General features: G+C 41.5%; 1 protein-coding gene across 1 annotated transcript; it reads right to left on the bottom strand.

Moving 5' to 3' along the window:
* Positions 1-405: 405 nt before the first annotated feature.
* LOC139447498 (protein O-mannosyl-transferase TMTC4-like) lies at positions 406-16,543 on the bottom strand. The gene is made up of 17 exons (XM_071228898.1): positions 16,484-16,543; positions 13,992-14,335; positions 13,371-13,590; positions 12,729-12,816; positions 12,192-12,304; positions 11,338-11,427; positions 10,568-10,732; positions 9,856-10,058; positions 8,726-8,906; positions 7,060-7,116; positions 6,443-6,514; positions 6,005-6,084; positions 4,720-4,827; positions 3,360-3,501; positions 2,086-2,200; positions 1,481-1,663; positions 406-589 (listed from the first exon to the last, which is right to left on the bottom strand). Exons 2-17 carry the CDS (start codon positions 14,318-14,320, stop codon positions 453-455), a joined length of 2,283 nt encoding a protein of 760 aa, XP_071084999.1. The 5' UTR covers positions 14,321-14,335; positions 16,484-16,543; the 3' UTR covers positions 406-452.
* Positions 16,544-17,048: the final 505 nt, after the last annotated feature.

Below are 17,048 nucleotides of genomic sequence, written 5' to 3'. Positions count from 1 at the left end.
GGCGTTAAACAACAAACAAGCACACAAACAAAACATGTGCCAATAGCATACAAGAATCACATTGTGTTGAAGAACGTATGATTACTCGCGCAGATCACGAAGACGCTTACTCGTCTTTTTCATAGAAATATAAATAGGACAATATCTTAAATATACATTGACATATGGATCCCATATGTTACAATCCCATTCATACAATGTTGCTGTACTCTGCACAGTTCGTTCTCAGATAGTGAACTACAGACCAGAGCCCCGTTCCACAAAGCGATCGTAGCGCTACGGCTGTCGTAAGTCTATATCAAAGTATGGCAGTTACAATCATCTTGTAAAAAAAACAAAAACAAAAAAAAACAGAAAAAACAAAACAAAAAAAACACAAAAAAACACAATCATCTTAGCGCTACGATCACTTTGTGGAACAAGGCCCAGGCTGTCCTACAGTCACGTTCAGTTTACTTGACTTTCCCCATATTGCTATGAAGTTGTTGCAGGCTGTTACGGATCAGCGGATCATTTGGGTTTAGCTTCTGTGCCAGCAGAAGGGATGCCTCGGCTTTGTCAAGCTGCCCCCACTGAGTATATAGCACACCTGAAACAGACAGACAATCATATTACTCTGTTTCAAGTGTGAGTCAGATGGCTGAACGCCGCCTTGGAAACATTAATTTTATATCAGTGGGTAAAAAAGTGAAGTGATGCAGGTCTTAGACGCTGACAACATCGGATCTAAGATTCGAAATTTAGAGCAACTTTACACAGACAATTGATAGTTATTATAGCTAAATTGGAACGATTTTGTTATCAAATAAAAATAAACAACAATGGCTTTGAACATTTACTGCAATCAACACAAAACGGGCATTATCAAGTTACAGTGGCCTGCACATATCTGATAGCTCATTCTTAAGAACACGAGTCAACGAATGAGGATTGGGTGGTTAAACTGTGTGATCTTGCTGAGTTTTTTGTCACCATGCCGAATGCGTGGATCTCATGCTGCCATCCCCGTGCCTGGTCCAGGCTCGATTACAGATATCAGTTATATATCTGGCCTGACCCGTGAAGTTCCGGGGTAGAATAGGTCTTCAGCAACCCATGCTTGCCGTAAAAGGCGACTATGCTTGTCGTAAGAGGCAACTTGGATGGGATCGGATGGTCTGGCTCGCTGACTTGGTTGATGCATGTCATTGATCCCAATTGCTTGGATCGGTGTTCATGATGTCAATCACTGGAATATCTGGTCCAGACTCGATTATTTACAGACCGCCATCATATAGCTGGAAGTGCGGCCTTTAACAACTAACCAGCCAACCAACCAACCAACCAACCATAAGCATGAGAATGGTTTATAATTAATAATCACAAATTAGACACTATATATGGATAACAGCTTCTTTAACTTCTGTAAAGGCGACGTCATACACCTGGAATATTGCTGAGTGTGGCGTAAAACAACAAACAAACAAACAAACAAACATACCTAGGTTATGATGTATGTAATACTTGGAATTGTCTCTTCGTAAGGCCTTCAGGAAGAGTTGTTCCCCTTCCTGATACATCCTTACTTTGACGTAGACACTGGCCACACGAGCCATCAGGCCCGTCTCTTCGGGAAGCAGAACCACAGCCTTCCTACCCGCCACAATAGCCTGGTCGTACTTCCCTGTATTGGACAAAAACAGATGTATCTATGTCTTGTAATACGATGACATTCTGTACAGATGTATCATGGAGTGCCATATGAATACAGTATTTAAATATCTGGATGACACGTGTAATATCATTAATGTGCAAATGTTTATTGGATATATGCAGAACGTTAATATGTGGATAACTGATTTTGAGTGGATTTGGGGATAGCCTAGTGGTTAAATCGTCCCTTCGATTTCCCACGTGAGTAGAATGTGTGAAGCCCATTTCTTAAGTCCCCTGCCAGCGTAAAACTATGCTCATTCACTCACTCACTCACTCACTAACTCATTCACGCACGCACGCACGCACGTACTCACAATCTACTTGTTGTCTCATCTATTGTGCTTCCCGCAACATTGAAGCGACACTGTGAGCGAGTCTCCCATCTCTTACCCAGCTGATCAAGGATGAGGAAGGAGTTTTTCCAGGCTCCAGCGTGGGTCGGACTGATCTGTGTAGCGTTCCGGTACGCAGTGATAGCGTCTTCATGACGTCCAAGGAACTTGTACTGTAGGAATATACAATGTAAAACATCTCAAAGCTTGTAAAACTCAAACATTTATATTATATTTCTGACAGAAACCAGACATCTTAAACCTGGTAAAATATTAAATATTCAAGCAGTAAAATATTTAATTTGACTTAATATTCTGCTGGATTTGAACAATTATGGAAAATGAGCCTCGATCATATCATGTTCCTCTCGCTGTTATGGATTTCGTCTCATACAGTACTGTGCACGACTATCGTCACATTATCATTTCTCACGCGATATATGCCCGTACAAATGCATTATTATTTCGGTCATAATGCATTGATAAACGTGTACGTAACGGGTTCAGAACGTATATATCGATTTTAGAATAGAAAATAAATGTTTTTAAATACATTTATGGGGATGCTACTACGTACTAAGATGTACATGATATCAGGTGGCGATTGTTCTCGTTTTCAGAGAGGTGAAATTCACTTGAGGCAGGGGGCGGTCGGGTAGCCTAGTGGTTAAAGCGTTCGTTCATCACGGGTTCGATTCCCGACATGGGTACAATGTGTGAAGCCCATTTCTGGTGTCCCCCGCCGTGATATTGCTGGAATATTGCTAAAAGCGTCGTAAATACCATACTCACCCACTCACTTGAGGCAGAGGTGATAGAACATTTCATTTGAAAGTCAGAACGAGACCCAAGGCAATAATTCAGGGTATATTTATGTCAGAGGTTTAATTTGATTTAACAGAATTATTACATTTATTGAAGCTTTAAAATTATAGACGAAACACTGTGAATGTGCATGTCTTCGGTTTCGGTTGAATATTACAATTACGTTTTCTTGGGACATGTTAGCTCAAAACAAACGATTGAAGAAACACTAAATCGCGGAAAACATTGCAGGCCTTGTATTAGACTCACCCGTTAAGATCTAGGGTATTCAGCAACCCCTGCGTGCCGTAAAAGGCGACTCTGTTTGTCATAAGAGGCAACTAACGGGATAGGGTGGTCAGGCTCGCTGACGTGGTTGATGCATGTCATCGTATCCCAATTGCGTGGATCGATGCTCATGATGCCAATCACTGGACTTTCTGGTGTAGAGTCGATTATTTACAAACCGCCGTCATATAGCTGGAATATTGCTGAGTGCGGCGTTAAACAACCACAACAAAGACTCACCAGGTTACCCAGGTTGTAGTGACAGTCTGTGCACGCGCTGTGGAGTTGAAGGGCCCTGAGGAAGCTGGCTTCTGAAGTCTCTGGTTCATTCAGCTGAGCCTGCACAATGCCCAGATTCATCCATGCCTCTTCTGAGTCTGGTCTTGGGATTAGAATGAGGACATCAGTTGAATGTTCCTCAGGTTGAATGTTACAAATGTTTACCCAAGACTCATATGTAATGGAGGTGGAATTTATGTGGTAAGAGTATTTCCCAAACGATGTGTTTGAAAATGGGGGAATCGGACACAATATGGTGAAATCCATAAGCACGAGAATGGTTTTGAAATACCAAGGATCGCAAATTAGACGCAATTAATGGGTAACGGATTCTTTAATTACTGTAAAGGCGTCGTTTCTGAATAGTGAGTCAGTGAGTATGGTTTTACGCCGCTTTTAGCAATATTCCAGCAATATCACGGCTGTGGACACCAGAAATGGGCTTTACACATTGTACCCATGTCGGGAATCGAACCCGTGTTTTCGGCGTGACGAGCTAACGCGTTAACCACTAGGCTACCCGACCGACCGCCGTTTCTGAATAGATCCTCATACCGTTGTCAAGCAAGACATGCTGGTGAATCCAAAGTTTAAACTCAGGATACTCTTTTACCTGGTTCCAAACTTTGATTCACCCCATTATGATCCTCGGTCAGACCTCAAATCAGCGGATCCTGGATCGGTTTGAGGACGTAATGTTTCACAGCTTTGTCATTCGTCTTAGATCACGGAATTAATCTTATACTCAGAACCTTCAACCAGCAGAGACTTCTTATCATTATGAAAAGGCTTTTGTTGCATCCATTTTTGTTTGTTTGTTTGTTTAACGCCGCGCTCAGCAATATGACGGCGGTCTGTATCGAGACTGGACCAGACAATCCAGTGATTGACATCATGAACATCGATCTACGCAATTGGGATACAATGACATGCATCAACGAAGTCAGCGGGCCTGACCAGCCGATCCAGTTAGTCGCCTCTTATGACAAGCATAGTCGCCTTTTACGGCAAGCATGGGTTGCTGAAGACCTATTGTTCCCCTGATCTTCACGGGACTCTATTTTTGAACATCAACGATAGTTGTATAAGTAGACGTAGCCCTTACGCAGTACAGATACCAACACTGTGCTTCTATTTGATTAAGGGGCGGTCGGGTAGCCTAGTTGTTAAAGCGTTCGCTCGTCACGCCGAAGACCCGGGTTCGATTCCCGACATGGGTTCAATGTGTGTCCCCCGCCTTGATTTTGCTGGAATATTGCTAAAAGCGGCGTAAAACCATACTCACTCTATTTGATTAAAGAAAGTCAACGAGTGATAGTACCTGTGACCGATGGCTCTCTCCAGAAGCTCCTTTGCCTCCAATGCATTGTCTCTCTTCCGCAGGATGACTGCCAGGTTTATCAATGCAGCGTGGTACTGTGGATGCAGCCTTAGGAAACACGACGTTGTCAAATGTTCAATAGATCTCTTGCAGCATATTAAGCAAATATAACACGTGTAAAATTGTATATGCATGCTGTTTTAAGCCGCTGTAAGTAACATTGAAGGTACATCACGGCGTCAAGCATCCAATCACCCAGTAGGAATTTCGGGTTAGAATAGATCTCCAGGTATATATGCGACCAAATTGCGTGGCCAGACAGGGTGACTTGCTTGATAGCGTGTCACCGTACCCTAATGACGTGGATCGTTGTTCACAGCATCAGTCACTGTATTGTCTGGTCCAGACTAAATTATGTACAGGCCACCGTCATATAGCTGGGCTATTGTAAAGTGTGGCGTTAAACAACACACAAATAATCATCCAATCAGCAGAGCCAGGCAAACCAATGGCTGATGATATGAGCAACGATCCAATAACATATACGATGACGTAAAGTGAGCCCGTTCACACACTGTTACCACCTGGTCCTCTATTACGAAACCTTGTCAAAAGAACCTGCGACAGACAATCATTTGTTGCTAAATCTAACTCTTCAAAGTAATTTGGGCATTTAATTAAAAGATGAATGCGAAATATCAAAGAAGTAGAAATATGTGACAGTCAAATTTATCAACTCGTGTTGATATATTTAATATCAAAAGACACTCGGGTGAGATTCTCTAATTATCATCCCGCTCGCCCTTATTACTTCTTGAAACCCTGGACCAAATTACTATTAAACAGAGAGGCAGAAATAGAATTTAGAAAACATTTGGTGCCGAATTTGTGCCAGGATACTTCTTATGTCGTTATAAAGACATACCGTATTCGACGTTATAAGCGCCCACGGCGATATTTGCTAATATATTGGCTAGTGAACAATCTCAATTAGCACCCCTTCCGATTGATCAATGTACACAAGACTTATTTATTCGTGTATAATACGCAATCGTGTGTTATATGTACCCTTAATTATAGGCATTTAAGTCCTGAAAAAATATATCTGTCGTATATAAACATTTCAGACTGTCAGCATAAACCACGAAATCTACGATCTTTTAACTCTGATTTTTTTTCACCAAAATAATCCAAAATAATATTCTTATTAGAGCCCCCTATTTCTAATTTTGAGAGCGCCCTGGGCGCTTATTACGTCGAATACGGTACACGTCTACATACTTACTTCAAAGCTAGCCTGTATTCACCAATAGCAATATCTGTATTGTTGTTCTGATCCTGGACGTTTCCAATGTTGTAGTGAATCTACAAACACGTTAACACAGTGTTAGGGGCTAGCTATTTCGTTTATTTGAAGACCTCATATCGTTCAAGTTAACTATAAGTCGAAATTTCAACACGAGCAGGAGAATTGAGAGCTTAACTGTTACCGATGCCAGCTTTTATAGAACAGTGTACTATATTATGCACAAACGGGCCATGTATGTTATAAAAAAAACCTTGCTGCAGTATGAGTGATTCACGTTACAAAATAAAATGTGACCGACTTCAAAACAAAGTATATGACGTCAGTTTGGAAGACCAATAAATTACTTATTATTTTCCTGAAGTTACTCAGGAAATCGCAACTTGTTTTATAACAGGCTGTTGGTATACTATCTACCTTGGCATTCAGGGGACACACGTTGGCTCCAGATGTGAATAACGCCACTTCTCCCCTGAAATCCTTGCTCCTCTGAAAGAATACGTTCATTTATCCCACCTTCAGTTTCATTTATTCACCATTGGTCAATCAATACGGTGTTCACATATGGAGCTAGCAGGATCAATGATGTGCAGATGTTTGATATTGAACCGCCTCCGTGGTCTAGTGGATAGAACTTCCGGAGAGCGTGAGGCCGGGGGTTCTACTTTTTTTACATTGAGTGAGTGAGTGAGTTTTTTTGACGCCGATTTTAACAGTATTCCAGTCATATCGCGGCGTGTCAGCTTAATGTGGGAGGAAAGCCCGAAGTCTTGCAGGTCTCAGACGTTTACCTCTTCGGTGAAACCCACGAGCACGGGTATGGTGCTGACAAACCTAGAAACATAATCGGGGTGAACCGGGATTCGAACCCACAATCATAGGTTTCTGGCGTGCCCAAGGGACGCAACTCTGCACAGCGAATCGCGGCGCCTTCGACGACTGGGCCACGCGTACCCCTTTTTACATATTTAAACTGATATTTAAAGCATACAGCTGTACTTCATTATCTATCAGCTATGTGTTAAAAGACTCACCTCCATCGATCGTAGAATAAACAGCAGTATGATGACTATAAACCCGACTGACACACACTGTAACACAGAAATACATTAGGATAACTTGTTATACCCGGGAAATTCCAACTACTGAAACAGAGTGAACCGAATTGTGTTTATCCTTAGTACTATTCATTATCATTTAATGAGTAAAAACATGTCTAACTACAATGCTATGTTGATAATAGATCTTTACCATATGCATGGGGAGTACAGCCCAGACAGAAAGTATACCATCTCAGAATCGAACCATAGTTTATTTGTATAAGATACCGGTCAATAAAACCGATTGCACCATGTTACAATGAGTAGCGTGAAATATTATACCAATCGTTATAGGTTACATGGCTGCACAACTCCCTTTTTTCCAGACACCTTACATATTAACTGCACACCAAGTTACCTCCCTTTTCAAAATACTGGATCCGCCTCTGACTAACACCATCATATGGTTATCGACGTTGGAATTGGACAGAAGGCAATTGCAAATCAATGCCTGGCTGATGAATTCCTGGTGTTATGTAATTAACATTCCTGCGTCATTTTCATTTACATTAATAGCAGCATTACGGAGGATTATTTTGAAACAGACAATTATCCGCCAAGGGGGGCGGTCGGGTAGCCTAGTGGTTAAAGCGTTAGCTCGTCAAGCCGAAGACCCGGGTTCGATTCCCGACATGGGTAAAATGTGTGAAGCCCATTTCTGGTGTCCCCCGCCGTGATATTGCTGGAATATTGCTAACAGCGGCGTAAAACCATACTCTCTCTCTTTATCCGCCAAGGCGTAACCTTCATTGATTGGGAAAATACGTGTCCCGCAGCACAATGAAGGGTAACAAAAAGTACATCCCGGCTTATTCGAAAAGTCAACATCACCCCAACAAATGTTATCTCAAATGTGACCATTTTTCCTGTGTCTGGCCTCAGGTAAACATATACCAATTCTGACGAAGGGACATGTATTTCATTGGCTTACTGTAAAACGCCGTTCTTTTTTCTCTACTTGTGGAATATGTCTCGAAGTTTTTGTTGTTTAACACCGTCCTCATCATTATTCCAGGTATATAGCATTGGTCTGTAAATAATCATGTGTAGACCAGACAATCCAGTAATTTACACCTTTAACATCCATCTAAGCAACTGGGATACGATGACATGTATTAACCAGGTCACTTAATCTGACTACCCGATCCCGTTAGTCGCCTCTTACAACAAGCATAGTCGCCTTTTACGGCAATCATAGGTTGCTGAAGACCTATTCTACCCCGAATCTTCCAGGGTCGGAAATAATGTTGGAAAGGGATGCTTCGACCCATGGCAGGATGTTCAGGCTAAGATGAGGTTAGGTGAAATGGTATTTAACGTCGCGTCCAAGATTATTACACTTATATAATGACATTCATGCACGTGTGTGTGTGGCTGCTTGTACTTGTCCAGACATATGCCGATTTTACAGTGGTTACAACAAACATGGGTTGCTGACGACCAATTCTAACCAGGAATCGTGGCGGGACGTGTCCAGGAGTACGTATGATGAACAGTAGAATGACCCATGTGGTCATCGACTGTTGTGTTGGATTGTCAGTGTAGGTGACGTTACCATTATCTTTTTAGTTCGACTTATCAAGGCTCTTTGGGACCTTACCTTCTTGGTTGTGGGATAAAGTTGATGGCAGATCTGCCCTGCCCCGAGCACCACCAACATACAGAAGCCAGCACAGGACAGGTACAGGTTCCTCTCTGCGATCACGAAGCCCACACGGAAAAACAGGTTGCTGGCGGGCAGGAAGGGAATACCCAACACTGCCAGAGAAGTTATCAGGATCCTGCAGATAGAAATCACATCTAAATGTAGGGGACTTCCTGGGGTATTTGTTACAGTATACAGGTAATTCGGCTCTCGTCCCACAACGCAATCGTAACTCTGACTATTCTCCTATACATTAACATAGACTTACTTTGTAACGCTTCGACTGTAACCCCTATGCGGTGTAGCACTGAGATCAGTTTGTGGTGAAACATTACATAAATCCTGTCATGGTTGATTTAAGTGAGTGAGTGAGTGAGTTGGGTTTAACGCCGCTTTTAACATTATTCCAGTTATAACACGGCGTGTCAGCTTAATGTGGGTGGAAAGCCCGAAGTGATGCAGGTCTCAGACGTTTACCACTTCGGTGAAACCCACGAGCACGGGTATGGTGCTGACAAACCTAGAAACATAATCGGTGTGAACCGGGTTTCGAACCCACAATCATAGGTTTCTGGTGTGTCCAGGGGACGCAACTCTGCACAGCGAATCGCGGCGCCTTAGACGACTGGGCCACCCGTGCCCCCTGGTTGATTTAAGGACCTTACACCCATTTTTAGATCTCTAAAACAATCCAGTTCGTCCTGTTGTGTTTGATGTTATGATGTTATTGTGTATTGATATTCGGAATTGTACACTTCAAGAAATACAAGTGTCATAAAAGCCCTTCAAGCCAATCTGTGACACACTAAGAGGCCACTTTCAGCGCCTTTTGACATCACTTAAGAAACATTTGGCAAAGGGTTTTCTCTTATTAGAAATCTTACAAATGTCTTGAAAATGCTTCTTCGTCATTGTCCATTATACCACTGGACTTAAAAAGTCGTTATAAGACCTGAACTTTGTGTTTACCAGCTTACTTAGACAAAATACTACCTGTCAATTGTATAGACTATGTAAATGACAGTGTTTCAATTTGGAAGAACCTTTTGTATGTTGAAATCATCTATATCAAATCATATATGTACCTTCGATCTCTACTGAGTTCACCATGGAAACAATGACAGAACAAAACACCAAACCCAACCCAGAGAGCTATGTCTGCCAGTATTCTGGGATCAGCCAATGAGGTGATGACAGGTATACAGCCCATCGACCAATCACAACACAACCACCATGGATTCAACAGCAGCCAAACGTTGATGGCATAGATGTAATTGTAGTTCAAAATCTGCAACATAAATATATATCAGGCAAAGAAATAACACGTGGTATTCAACTTTGAATCCTTTTTTCCACAAGGGACAGTTTCAAGGTGATTTATCCAGATCAGTCCTGCAATTATGTGTTATATAGTTTCGAATATTTTGAACATAGTGATCCATTTTAGTGTCTCGGCAAATAACATAAGGTTAGAAATGTGAAGCAACGAAGCACCATATAGATATGAACTATTTATCATTAAACATGAACATGGTAACCGTTTGGATCAGATCAATATTAGTTGAAAATATTATTCACTATTTGAACATCTACACCAATGCCCCTATTGGAGAGACTCACAGTTGTGTTTATTGGTTTCAGTGACATATTGAAAGTCATGGTGAATGACAGTTATCGTATGTCCCTAGACTATGTTGATAATTTATTTTATCGATGTTTATTTCAATTAAAAGAGTACTTTTAACATCAAATGCGGATTTTCTTCTTCAATCTGCTGCTTTGTAGTACAGTACTTACTTTCGATATTGTGCCATTTACAAACGAATGTGGATTGTCTTCCAAAGTGAATTTTGGTGTTGCAAATCCAATGATTCTTAGTCGAGTGAAGAGGAGTGACACGCCAGTCAGGAACAGGATGATGTGGCGTTTGAGGAGACCCTTGATCCAGAGATTCATTTCCTGCTGTAGCAAACATCGTAACAACCGTATTCAAAGTAGATTGGAAAATGTATAAAGTGCCACTAAACTGAATGAATTCTTAACATTAATTTTGAACAATATATCAACTGTAAAATACTCCGCCAAAATAAAATAAAATATAATACAGTAAAATACCAATTAAGGTTATTGTTTTGTTGAAACCCACGGGCATGGTGCGCTACTGATAACTAATGATTGTAATTTGAGCGAATCTGGGATTCGAAGCCAAGACCTACAGATCACAATGCCAGAACACATAAGGAAGGGAATGTTGCTGTGTAAAACAAGCAGATCACCCTGTCAGTACAAATTAGGTAGGGAATGTTACTGTATGAGATAAGCAGATCACCCTGCGAGTACAGAGTAGATCATTCTTTTCAGCACATTAGTTATATTTCCTTTCATCACTGAAAAATTCTGGAAAATGACTGTCTCATACTGAACTTAGACAATCACATTGCTGTCAAAACAAATAACTAAACTATCATGGGCATCAGTATGTCCTGCATCTTGTGAAAGGATTTCAACATAGAAGTACGAAGTAATCCTTTGTTGGACCTTTATCGCTCTCCTTCTTCATTCCTTACCTTATCTTTGACACGGTGTTTCCTATTTGACAGCCATTGCACGGGATGGACTCGACACACCATGATGATGTCATAAACACTACATATACCCTGTGAACACAAGACAAAATGATAACCAATTGGTGTAACTGAGTTAAACTTGACGGATCTCCTCTCTGAATTAAACTGTTCTATTTAATTTAACTATTCATTACGAAATGAATTTCAGAATTATAGTTGGGCAGGATTTTATTATTTTAAGGTAGACGCGACGAACAGACAGATACTGGCCAGTACAGACACCAGGGAGAAGGACTCGGGACGGTAACCGACCAGAGATAAAACACTGAATACACTTACTATGACAGTGATGCCCTGCTCCTTACAGAAGGTGGACACGACACACAGACACATACTGGCCAGTACAGACACCAGGGAGAAGGACTCGGGACGGTAACTGACCTGGGATGAAACACTGAATACACTTACTATGACAGTGATGCCCTGTTCCTTACAGAAGGTGGACACGACACACAGACACATACTGGCCAGTACAGACACCAGGGAGAAGGACTCGGGACGGTAACTGACCTGGGATGAAACACTGAATACACTTACTATGACAGTGATGCCCTGTTCCTTACAGAAGGTGGACACGACACACAGACACATATGGCCAGTACAGACACCAGGGAGAAGGACTCGGGACGGTAACTGACCAGGGATGAAACACTGAATACACTTACTATGACAGTGATGCCCTGTTCCTTACAGAAGGTGGACACGACACACAGACACATACTGGCCAAGAGAGACACCAGGGAGAAGGACTCGGGACGGTAACCGACCAGGGATAAAACACTGAATACACTTACTATGACAGTGATGCCCTGCTCCTTACAGAAGGTGGACACGACACACAGACACATACTGGCCAAGAGAGACACCAGGGAGAAGGACTCGGGACGGTAACTGACCATGGATGTAGCTGAAGTCAGAGGATGACATTTCTTTCAATAAAGTATGTTGAGGTTCTGCTGAAGACATCCTGTTATTATAAGCCAGTAGAATTATGGTAGAATTGACGGTAAAATCGCAACCATATGACACAACATAAGAGTTATACTTTCTCAACACATCAGCTATACATGTACATTCCCAACACATCAGTTGCACAATCACAACACATCAGCTGTACAATCACAACACATCAGCTGCACTATCACAACACATCAGCTGCACAATCACAACACATCAGCTGTACAATCACAACACATCAGCTGCACTATCACAACACATCAGCTGTACAATCACAACACATCAGTTGCACAATCACAACACATCAGCTGCACTATCACAACACATCAGCTGCACAATCACAATACATTGGTTGCACAATCACAAGAACTTACGTGAGAGGCAGGCCCTTGCGTACAGCAGGAATGAAAGGAGGAAGGTCAAGGCACACAGCAGATCAGCCCGACCCACGACCCCTGCTACCTGGAACAAGTGGGTATTAAGGGAGTAAATAATATATTGACACTGTATGTGATTACAGCTTTATTTGTAATATTTGTATGTCTTCAATTGTATGAATGCTTTTGTTCGAGACAAAGTATTTGTCATTTCTCACCCTGGCAATATAAAGCAAAAGGTGAAAAAACTCAATTTGTCTTCAGAATTGAAACAAAGATAGTCATGTGTTATCATCTTCGGTGTTCCTATAGCTATCGTGATAACGCAATGATAACCAGGTCTCAATCAAGACACCTGTTGAAGTGTTTTTTGCATATATTAAAATAATACCAAATCATTTGTTTTACATATAAGTTCTCAATGAAGAGGTTTGAAATAATATAATCGTATATGAACGTTTTTTTGCGAACGGCAGCTTGGAAGCTTTTTCAGTTACATAATAAATTGGTAGGAAATCCCAAACTGCCGCTAGCACACCATACCTATGGGAACTATTTGAAATAAACTATGCTTGGGCCAGCTTTGAAGCGTTTCTACCGCACTAATTAACAAGAGCATTAGAAGCATTTTGAACTCACGCTTTCAGTGTGAATGGGATGCACAGCAAACAACACAGCACACAGGAGAGCAGCTCGGGGCGAGGCAAACACCAGCCTGGCAGATTCCTGGTCCACCTGGTAACCAGACATGAGGACAGAGAAGACTGCCAGGAAGATGACCGACACCAAGCCGTGCAGGACGATGTTGACAACGTGGAAGCCCCGAGGATGAAGGCCACCTGCCCATGCGTAATTCCACCTGGAATTAAGAATAATTATAAAGGTGGGAATGTTCGCTGTATATTTGGATTTTATTAGTTCTTTATGAGTGACAACACAAGGGAAGACTTCTAACCTCAACTTTTATCTTTATGCCGCCTTTGGTATTATTTTTAGTGATGATATTGCCGGGGATGGTATGTATGTATGTATGTATGTATGTATGTACCATCTTTTTGGCATGACGGGGCCAGGGGATCTTTCAACCCATCTTCAGCTCTATTTACTTGACTAGAGTTAGTGTTTCCAGATACAGGGATAAATAAACAGTTTTAGTTATAGGTGCTCTGATCCGTATATCAATATGACGGTACTCGAGGGAAGGATATTTTACGCCCCAGTGAGAAATATTCCAACTGTCTCATAGCGCCCATGGCTTACCTGTACGTCATTACTGTGAGGGGTCTGTAGGACTTGTGACTTCTGTTGTCCAACTTATGTCCCCAAAAGTCATGAGCGAAAATGTTGGCGAGCGGGGACTCGGGGAGCAAGTCTTTGTTCGTAGTAACGGCCGACAGATCGTCAAAAATAAAAGCTCCGTCATGACTGTTCGCGAAGCACAGTACCGCCAGACAGAAGACGAGGACAGATGCCTCAGAGAAGCTGAGTTTGGGTACAGGCAGCGCATCATCCCATTCTGGTTGCTGATGGCTGCTTACATGGCCATCGGTCTTGGGGAATCTGGAGGTCGATGTACTTGTGGCCATCATCACACGTTTGTTATTCTATAGATCAAAGTTTGTGTAAGTAAATCTATATAATCATCATATAGCCAATATAAGATACAAAATACAATAACTTGGTAGAGCTATATGCATTGAGAAATCTGCGTTGCAGCTCCAATGTTCGGCCCATTTCATTCCCCATAAAGCAACAATAAATTTATTATTTGTCTTTCATTACACAATTTTAATCCTGAGACAAGAGTTCTTTTTTATATTTTATTTTTTTCTTAGAAAAACTAATTATAACTAATTATCTGTTTACATTGTCTGTCGCCTGATGCGATACACACGAATCGTGAATGTTTTGTAGGACTACGTATATGGTGTAGTCCATCATATAGAGAAAGAAAGGATCGGGTATACATACAGCGATTTTCTTTAGCCCCCTCTACCTCTGGACCATACAAGTATACGAAGCTTGGGTTTTAGTTCTCGGGAGGATGGGACTGAAAATTTGATAATTAATGAATGGCCTAATGTGAGTACACAGCCTAGATTCATTCAACAGATATTCTCCAACGAAAAAAAGATATTTTATATGGCTAGTTACGGGTAGTTTATTTTCATACCCCTTTTACACCAATATGTTTGACATGTACATACTGTGATACTTTTTAAGTCTTTCGTAACCCTTAACGGGTGGCTCACTTTTATGTCCTTTTATATGTATTTATGTAATAATTTCTGCGAGGTGAGACTCAAATAAACAATCTGTCTGTCTGTCTGTCTATTGGACGCCATGGCGATAGACCACGTCTGTAGCTAGCTTATCACCCAACTGTACCTACTCGTCCATTGACTATGCACCGTTTCGAAATGCGGAGCGATTCATATGTTGATGGTTAATGGGGTATACGAGGCCTCAAGTCTTTTTATCTGATGTATTTTCCATTTAGAAGTTTGAAATGAAAATTCGATATCTATGAATTTCATTTGGAAAAGCGCTTTGAAATTATCCCATTTCGAGATTCATTAAAAGAACACACTTGATTTAACCGCATTCTACATGGCAATATAAATGTGGACCATTTTGGTGACAGGGGCAGTATTGTGTGATCTGAAATTGGTTGAGCCGAATATGTTTGAGAAGAGTTTATGTATCCAGAGAAGAGTTTAGGAGTCAATGCCATTCAGCGTCAAGCCGCGTGTATCATTCGTGACCAACTCGTGTTATTCCGGGACAAGCCGAATTGCGACTTGTGCCCCTCTCACGGTCATTTTTGCGACCGGGTTCCGTCTTAGCGCAAACGGGCATACCTAAGACAATTGTCAATTTGTTGCGAAACGGTTCACATTTATTTCCCCATGTATTATATATATTTCAGATGCAATTTAAACCACATCGGGACGTGTGGAATTATACTGTATGATTGAACACATTTAAATGTGTCTTTGGTATATTTTTAGATGCAAGACATATGTAAAATCAAAACATATTTCTGAGGGATTCTTTGACGAAGAATTTGAAATCATACGCGCAGTCTGATTGGTTTGTCGTATTTTCGCACATAACATTCATCGATAGGGGGACGAGTCTTCTTTCAGGTTACGGAAAGAGGCGAGTGGTGACGAATGCCGCGTGTATATGTCATATTGCACATACTCAAAACACAGGCTCCTCCTCCACAGCAGCAATACAGCCCTTTGTGGAGATTTTGTGTCAATATTAATTAAACGGACCAACTTAGAGAAAAAGAAACGGTCATTGAGACGTTGTATCCTAACGGTAGTATATTACGCATCACTATTGTGACGTCATAATGTTCAAGTGATGAATGTCCATGTGGTGATGATATAGTGACAGTATGAAAGAGACTAGCGTCAAATGACAGCCACCATCTATGTAACAATGTTTTACAATATACTCTTACAGGGATTATTCTTCGGATTTTCTTTCTCAATATACAAGCAAATTAGACAATATAAAAACATATTCAGGCCGATCCGTGATTTGTGGGAAACGTCTGAGACCTGCATCACTTCGGGCTTTCCTCCCACATGAAGCTGTCACGCCACGATATAACTGGAATACTGTTAAACGCGGCGTTAAACCCAACTCACTCACTCACATATTGATGTAATATCAAGTGTTTGAGAGTTACACATGAAGGTTGCATTTTTGACCATAATGATGTGACATTTACTTACCTAGTCATGTGCCATGCCTCGACGTAAACACATGATACACGGGGAAATAACAGCTTGTTGACAACCACGTCGCTTGTCTTTGTACACAAGGCAGTATTTCCAACTCACATGTGTTGAGGAAATACTGGCTGCCTCCAAAAGACCATGTCGATATAGGACTAAACAAGTTACCTCCCCAATGTCATCCTTGCTGCTCACTTGATACTCACTGATCCTCAAACAGGTCACATCCGTGTACACACGGATGTAGATGTAACGTCACGTATTAAACTATGGCCATTCACAGAGCGGTTTGTGTCGCAGGAGGTATCAATTGAGTCAAATATAGATTGTTGTGTGAACACATGTGCCGTATCGACTGCACAGATCGACTTTTCCTCTGGTACGGGTTTGAACGATACACGCCAGGATACATTAAATGCACGACTTACGTGTGTATCATTTTTGTAACTATTCTGGAACGCATTCCATTTAATTTGTAATAAAAACAACCCAAACGTACAATCTTCGGTGAAAAGGCGTGTCGTCCGAAGAGGAGGCCCAAAGGGACGCAGGTCGTCGATTT

The sequence above is a fragment of the Haliotis cracherodii genome, unplaced genomic scaffold (genome assembly GCF_022045235.1).
Source record: "Haliotis cracherodii isolate W230 unplaced genomic scaffold, xgHalCrac1.p SCAF_7, whole genome shotgun sequence".
Lineage (NCBI taxonomy): Eukaryota > Metazoa > Mollusca > Gastropoda > Lepetellida > Haliotidae > Haliotis > Haliotis cracherodii.
The sequence above is the reverse complement of the archived record's forward strand: the minus strand, read 5'-3'. Positions and strand labels throughout refer to the sequence as shown.

Excerpts from the sequence above, each read along its gene's own strand:
- LOC139447498 (XM_071228898.1), bottom strand. The coding sequence starts at position 14,320 with ATGATGGCCACAAGTACATCGACCTCCAGATTCCCCAAGACCGATGGC. Across the intron at positions 7,117-8,725 it reads TTTATCCCACAACCAAGAAG|TGTGTGTCAGTCGGGTTTAT; the intron begins GTAAGGTCCCAA and ends TCTGTGTTACAG. Across the intron at positions 2,201-3,359 it reads ACTACAACCTGGGTAACCTG|TACAAGTTCCTTGGACGTCA; the intron begins GTGAGTCTTTGT and ends ATATTCCTACAG.